This window comes from Papaver somniferum, unplaced genomic scaffold, assembly GCF_003573695.1.
Source record: "Papaver somniferum cultivar HN1 unplaced genomic scaffold, ASM357369v1 unplaced-scaffold_18, whole genome shotgun sequence".
Lineage (NCBI taxonomy): Eukaryota > Viridiplantae > Streptophyta > Magnoliopsida > Ranunculales > Papaveraceae > Papaver > Papaver somniferum.
The window spans coordinates 8,620,220-8,628,408 of NW_020627707.1; the positions used below are offsets into that span (position 1 = coordinate 8,620,220).

Sequence of the window (8,189 nt, forward strand, 5' to 3'; positions counted from 1 at the left end):
ATGCTCTGATACCAATTCAAAATGCCGGGTCTAACAACCACACCCAACAATTCGTTTGGAAATCTGAGAGGACTTACTCCAATACACTTTCTATAGAATCAACTAGACAGTCAAACTCAATCTAGAGTAAAGTATATCAAAGAGTTTAATATCTCTAACTCTTAATTCAATCCGCAATCAGCAAATAGAAATTTGTGATCCCAATTGAATAAGAGGAGTAACTTGAAAAAGACCAATGTTCAAATGTCAATCAATGTAAATCAACAACCTAAGGTTGGATATTCTAATTGATTGATCTTAACGCAAAACCTGTGATATTTCAATTATATAACAAAATATGATGCTTAAAAGAAATAACACAGACACCATAACAACACTAGTAAGAAAATTAAAGTCCCTTGGACAGTCCCTGTTTCTCACTGTAGGAAAATCAACGTAGATGCATCTAGGATCTCTGAAATCTTTTTTTCTAGTTTTGCTTATGATACAGGTGAAGTTGAAGGAGGAAGAGCAGGACCATCATCAAGTGTAGACCCACAAGAGGCAGAAGCAATAATTATTCTACATGCAACATATTTTGCAAAGGAAAGAGTATAAACCAGTCCACTATAGAGGGTGACTGTGAAAGTCTTTTCAACCATCTCAATGGAAAACCTTCAGAGGTCTCATGGCGCAACAAAAACATTCTAGAGGAAGCGGATAAAATAGCAATATTTTGTATTAATTTTTTGGGTTTTTATTTTGTTCCTAGGACAACAAATGCAGTAGCATACTTCTTAGCAAAAATTCTAGAGCTTAAAATTCTGAATTGGATTGGTCAAACAATCCTCCAGCTTGTATTCTTCGAAAACTTCTAGTAGATAAATCTAATATGATGAGGAATTCGCCTTTTATATTCAATAGTTGTACTACCCTTGAAATCCAGACTCTCCCTGAGTCTTAGTTTCAGTTTAGTGAAATTCTTATTCACAAAAAGGAAAAAAAATTTACCATTACGTGAGTTTTTCAGCACACAAGCACCTAAATTCACTAACACGCATTTGTTCACCAAATGCTAGCTTCATCTTGGCATTGGTGCTCTAATTCCTATCTAGGATTCGATTTCGTTAAGGATACTTTAATTTATTGTCTGTAGGTGATATTAGTCTCTATCTTCAATCAAAAAGTCTGAATGAACCGGAAAAAAAACAATGAAAAAACCCGCCACACACAATACATGACCCCCGAGGGATGGGGCCAACCACGGACCAAAAAATTCAAAAAATCTGTGAGGTCCCGTTTTTTTTCGTTACTTTTCCAACTGTTCGTTTAGAATTGCTGATCTTCTATGGATGTCTCCATTTTAAACGATCTAGTTCTTTAACTATTCTTGTAGTTTTTATATTATTGGGCGAGTGAATATGAGAGTGCTGGCGTAAGAACCTTGCCTTGACAATGTTTCCCCATTTTACTTGGTGCTAAGTAAAGAATGTGTGACAGTAGCTCACATTCTCTACATGTAATCTTACACGCAAAATAAGAGTCCTACTGAAGTGTGGCTCACGGAATGCATCTGTTGTTGCACTACTCCTCTGCAGGAAAGAATCTAGGACAATACATGTGTAAAAGAAGTGTAATTATTTATTTACATAGGTATTAGGTATAACTATCCTCGGAGAGGGGACAAACTCTGTTTTGGGCGCCGTTTGGGATTTCACGTCAACTTCACTCTCATCAGAGCTCCTGTCACTCTTTCGTCTACATAACAAAAATTGGAGTCAGGGATTCCCGTTTCTGCTCTGAATCCTTCATCCAGACTTGAATAACCACAGGTATTTGATTCTTTCCAATCTCTATTAGGGTTTTAGAGAACAACAAATTGGGGGTTTATTAGGGTTTAGGTTATTCTTAAAAGAATGGAAGGTGAAGAAGAAATAGATAGAATCAGCAGATTGACAGATTGTTTGATTCATGAAATCCTCACTTTTATTGATATGAAATATGCTGTACAAACCAGTGTTTTGTCAAAAAGATGGAAAATATTTGGATGTCTCTCCCTTTTATTTTAGTCTTAGATGGCAAAAAAATATGATCTTAATGATTATGAGACTACAATTAGGCTACTGAATAGGTTTGTAGGGTTTCTGGACAAGGTATTCGGTTAACGAGATGACTCTGATATACACATGTTTAAGCTCATATTGCACATACTTAATGATGCTTTAGTTGAAGCTCTTAATAGATGGATCCTTGCAGCAGTTAGTCACAATGTTAAAGACATAGATATAAATGTTGGTTACTGTCTTAATTCGGCATATGAAATTCCTAGTCAACTCCTTAATTGTAAATCATTAACGAGTTTGGGTATTGCATTTATTCGACCTTCCGAAATCGGTATGTATACATATATTATTCTACCAAAGTCGATCAGTTTACCTCAAATCAAAACACTGTGGCTTAATAGAATTTCAATCTCTATTTAGAGTTACAAAGGCTTTTCTCAGCTTGTCCACTTGTGGAATTGGCAATCATACTAGATTGTGATATACGAAGAAACGATCAGAGGAATATCATTATTGATACTCACAGCCTTCCGACTTTTGCACTTGTAACCAATCGTCGTACACATCTGGGTTCGGTGGATCATTCTTTGACATACACTACCAAGATATCTTCTCAAAATCTCAAACGATTAATATGCATAGGCTTCATGACTGAAGATTTTTCCCTAGAAAATCTTTCTTCTCTACTCCGTGCTCAACTTAAAATGAGAGTAAGAGAAGAAGAAACTGATGAAACTGCAGAAACATATTCTTTGCTTCACGTTGAGGAAAAAGCCGTTTTTGCTAAACGTATGATGAAATATCTAAGAGCAGTTCATAACGTGCAACGCCTGACACTATCATCTGGGTTCCTTGAGGTATGGGCATTTTTCTTTCTTTATGAATTTACTTTCTGCCTAGTCGTATACATGAAAATCGAAAACAAAATTTATCCTTCTCGAATAGATTTGATATACTCTATTCAGCCTTGTTGGATTTATATAAAATAAATTTCTTGTTCTTTCTGAAGGTTCTCTTACAAGATCCTGGCACTTTATCCCGTCAACCTCCTCAACTGTGTAATTTGGAAATTCTGAATCTGGAAATGAGGTTTACAAGCGGCTGCTTGTGCTCAATAGCATACTTACTCAAGACATCTCCTATTATAACAACTCTTAAACTTCAATCAAAGGAGGTAACAGTTCATCAAACTCTCTGTATATGATTTGCTGAAATACGTCTTTGTAGCACTTCTAATCTTCTAATATAACTTAAATGTTGGTAGAATCGCTGGAAGATTTATCTACACTTGTATTTTGAGATTGCCGTCTAGCAGTTCATCTTTCTTTCTTTTTAATATTACTAAGTGATTTTCGTTTGCTTGTTACTATTTGAAAATAGTCGAATTTAGCAGATGTTGGAGATGATTGGGAAGCGGGAATCTGAATGACGTGCATGTTTACTCACCTCAAATTTGTCGAGCTTAGAGAGGCGGAAGGATGTGATAATGAACTCAAATTTATGAGTTTTTTGTTGAAAAAGTCTATGGTCTTGGAGAAAGTGAATCTGTTCTTTCGTTCTGCAAGCGGAACAAGTAACGGCATTTACGAGGAATCTAAGAGCACTTCCAACAGCTTCTTCTAGTATTAAGTTGGAGTTCTTTTAACCTTTGAAGCTGACATAGCGAGCTTTCCAGAATGAGACATATGAAGCGATCCAAGAGTAAGCTAACACCACTTCTAATAGCTTATATATGTGTCAAATATAAGTTTTAACCTTGGTAGGTGACATAATTGCGAGATTACTAGAACTGGTGTACCTTGTAAAAATCTGAAACTTTGGTACTTCCGGGATTCTCTGGCATTCATGGTTAATGTTTTTTGACTCTAATCTGTGTCATTGCTAAGGCAAGTGAACAATCCTAATTTATGTAGTGGGATATTAGAAGCAAATACAGATTTAATGCTAGCAGAAGTGATGCGGTTAAAAAGAAAAAATGACACACATCTTCAATTTGGACTTTTAACTGGTGCTGTTCTGACCTTTTTTTGATTCTACTGGTTTAGTTTATGCAGAGCGGTCGAGCTATAACATCTGTATGTTTAATTATTAGTATATCCATTGTTGCATTAACTTTTAAAAATCGCATTGGTAAATGTTTGAATAAGATTTGCCAGATCGTAATAGCTGAACAAGTTGTAGTGTTGCCATATGTAAAATTTGGGTCCCGAGGCACAATTAGACTACCAGAGGCAGAGGTGGGAGAAGATTGTACGTCACATATTGGGTCCCAATCCCAAATGATTTGGATTGCAGCTTTGATTACAAAATTAATAATATTATGAGGAAGATTTTGATCACAAAGTGGATTTTTATCCCGTTGCAGTCACTTGGATAGTTTTTTTTTTTCTTTTTTCTTTTTTTTTTAAGAGGCAAATTTTGAATTATCAGGTAATTTGTTATTTTAGAACACAAATGAAGCATGGTTTTTTTGGTCACCGATTAAATTATAATGAGGCGACTTAGCAAGTATAGGGTCCAGAACTTACAAATCCAATCAATCATTCATGTTGCATATTTAGGGTTACGATTAAAACTTATTAAAGTGAAAAAATTATTATTCTCTTTGTTTAAAATAATATGCTGATTAGGTATAAACCGGCCTATTATTTTAAAAGAAGTATAATAATTTTTTTTTAAATGATCACACAAATTGAAAAGGGAAAAACAAAAAACATACCTACATCCTACAGGACCGAAGAAGCTTCACTTTCAATGAGAGGAGCGATACACGAAGGAGGGGAAGATAACCACATATCGACGTGTTGGCAGATACAACATAAGCTGCTAAGGAATGAGCCATATTATTGGCCTCCTTTTTGGAAAAACTAAATTCTACAGAGTTAAGCTTCACCAAGATCTCTCTGATCCTACTGATTGTGTACTGAATGCGCCATGAGAAAGGAAGATACAGTAAAGCTTCGATAAATTAATAGTCTTGGGGCTGCTAAAATTTATCAATTTAGCGAAGTATTAATTTATCGATAAATTAATAAATTATTATTATATCGAAACATACCAAATTTAATTTTAAATTTCTAAAATAAGTGTGTAATTTCGAATATTTAGAGATTTTATTTTCAATTTAAATTTTGTAATTATTTTATGGCATATTATGTGTACAAATGTATATACTTTAATGTTAAAATTAAAATAAGAAAAAGAAAACACAATAAAATCATTTCGCAACTTCTCAGGGAATATAAAACATTAAAGATAAAGTCCAATGTGCTATAAATGTGAAAATAAAATAAAATAACCATAGATGCATATTTTAATAAACATGAAAATGCGGGGGTCTAACAACCTCACCCAATATTTCGATTAGCAATTTGTATGGACTAACTCTAATATACCTTTAAGAGAATCAACTAAACAGTCAGACTCAATCTTACTAAAAAGTATATCAAGGAGTTAATATCTCAATCTCTCGATTTGATCTTTACTCAAGCAATCTGCGAGTCTTTATCAAATACTAGAGATATAAACTTGGATGGTACCAAAGACCAATATCTAAGGATCAATCAATTTCCAATCAACAACCAAAGGTTGGATTTCACAATTGAGCGATACAACGCACAACCTGTGATATTTCAATTATATAACAAAATATAACGCGGAATAGAAATAACACAAACACCAGAAGTTTTGTTAACGAGGAAACCGCAAATGCAGAAAAACCCCGGGACCTAGTCCAGATTGAACTACATACTGTATTAAGCCACTACAGACACTAGCCTACTACAAACTAACTTCGGTCTGGACTGTAGTTGAACCCTAATCAATCTCACACTGATTCAAGGTACAGTTGCACTCCTTACGTCTCTGATCCCAGCAAGATACTACGCACCTGATTCCCTTAGCTGATCTCACCCACAACCAAGAGTTGCTACGACCCAAAGTCGAAGACTTTAATAAACAAATCTGTATCACACAGAAAAGTCTATGATAATAGATAAATCTGTCTCCCACAGATAAACCTATGAGTTTTTGTTCGGTCTTTTGATAAATCAAGGTGAACATGAACCAATTGATAAACCGAATTTATATTCCCGAAGAACAACCTAGTATTATCAATCACCTCACAATAATCTCAATCGTATAATAGCGAAATTAGATATTGTGGAATCACAAATGATGAGACGAAGATGTTTGTGATTTCTTTTTATCTTGCCCTATCGGAGATATAATCTCAAGTCAATTATTCAGTTGAACTCGTACGATAGAAAATGGCAAGATCAGATCGCTCAACTACAAGAGAAGTAGTTTCATCTAGCTTCACAATCCCAATGAAGTCTTTCAATCGTTAACCTACAGGGTCTCGAGAAGAAACCTAAGGTTAAAGGAGAATCGACTCTAGCAAAACCAACTAGTATCACACAGGACGTACGGGGATTAGTTTTTCCAGTTGCTAGATGTCTCCTTTATATAGTTTTCAAATTAAGGTTTGAAATCCAAGTTACCTTGGTGACAAAGCATCCAATATTCACCGTTAGATGAAAAACCTGATTTAACCAAGCTAATATCTTTCAACCGTTAGATCGAAACTTAGCTTGTCACACACAAATGAAATGTATTTCATTTAGGTTTGAGTAACCATACCTAAACGTGTACACTTAGTTGGTTCACAAATAGTTAACCAATGGTTAGCCATATGAGCACTTTCATATTAACCGTATTCATCTTTCTCATAACTAGTTCAAATGACTCATAAGAACTAGTTGAAGAGTTGTTCAATTGCTTAGGTCTTTATTCATAGACACAACTGAAAAAAACCGGTTTGATTTATTTGAATCAATTCATGAACAATATACCCATGGTTTGCAAAGATTGCATTCCTTATAAATTATTGTTTTAAGTTCATCAACTACCGATTTGAGAAATAACCAACTTGGGTACACGTACGGGTATGCGTACCTTAGCTACCGGATTTGAGTTTACAAACTCAGCAGAAATTTTCGGTTCGAAAACTTCCGTGGGTACGCGTACCTAAGGTGACTGGTTTACTAGTTTGCAAACTACAAACTCAGCAGAAATTTTCGGTTGAAAACTTCCGCTGGTACGCGTACCCAACCTGTCTCCTTCACCAATATTGTATGCACACATATGCACACACTTGGTTTCCAGCACATGAATTTATACACTAATGTGCGAACACACTATATATGCTTAACAACCGATGCCCTATAACTAAGCTGGCCTATAACCCTCCCAAGCCAAAGTGGTCATTTTATGACAAATGCTCTCCCTTCTTTAGATTCTTGTCCTCAAGAATCACTTTTGGAAACTGCACCTCAATGGCTTGCTTGTCTTCTCAAGTAGCTTCAGAGTTTTCCATGCCTTCCCATTGATTCAATACTTGCTTGACTGAGCACTTGTTCTTCCTGATAATCCTTGTGTCTAGCACCTGTAAGGGTCTTACCTTCATCTCTCCTTCCTTAGACAGCTGAGTTAGAGTTGTTTGTGGCAAGACTCCTTCCCCAATCTTGGGTTTCAGCTGAGAGACATGAAAAGTTGAGTGGATTTTGGAATCAACTGGTAACTTCAGTCTGTAGGCTACTTGGCCAACCACTACACCAAATTGAGTAATTTGTAACACTGAATTGTTACACTAATTTGTGTAACAGATTTGTTACACAAATATGTGTGACATCATTAAAAAGTGTAATATTAAATCTTTTCTAATCATATTTTATTTTTAACCAATTTTGTCATACTAATTAGTGTGATTAATAATCCACCCCGATAAAAAAATTAAAAAAATATTTTAAATATAAAAAATGATAAGTGAAAATAATTTTCTCTCGCGTATTTTTCTCCATGTCACCGGTAACCACGTTTCCATACACGGTTATTATACCCGTGTATTATTAAAACGATTGGGATTCGTATTTTTCTTCAGATTCTGTTACTATTATTCTACCCTAAGTTGTCAAAACGATTGGGATTCGTTAGTTGCAGATGAAAATTATTGTTAGGGTTTGCTCTAGATTAATATTGTTAATCTGATTATTATTATTCTTCTTCCCTAGTCGTATGATTGAGATCTTACTATTTCTTCCGACTTTGTTGTTTTCCCTAATTTCTATTTTGAGGTTAAAAGAATCA

The 8,189-nt window shown here is 34.9% G+C and overlaps 1 protein-coding gene across 2 annotated transcripts; it reads left to right on the forward strand.

Annotated features, from left to right (window-relative positions):
• The first annotated feature begins 1,643 nt into the window (after positions 1–1,643).
• Positions 1,644–4,274, forward strand: LOC113338094. Of its 2 annotated transcripts, XM_026583615.1 has the most exons (4): positions 1,644–1,811; positions 2,463–2,899; positions 3,052–3,216; positions 3,423–4,274. In XM_026583615.1, the coding sequence occupies exons 2-4, from the start codon at positions 2,690–2,692 to the stop codon at positions 3,465–3,467; spliced, it is 420 nt and encodes a 139-aa protein (XP_026439400.1). In that variant the 5' UTR covers positions 1,644–1,811; positions 2,463–2,689; the 3' UTR covers positions 3,468–4,274. The 2 variants fall into 2 exon arrangements, with proteins under 2 accessions (XP_026439400.1, XP_026439399.1); XM_026583614.1 differs by having other exon boundaries at positions 1,644–2,899.
• The last annotated feature ends 3,915 nt before the right edge of the window (positions 4,275–8,189 follow it).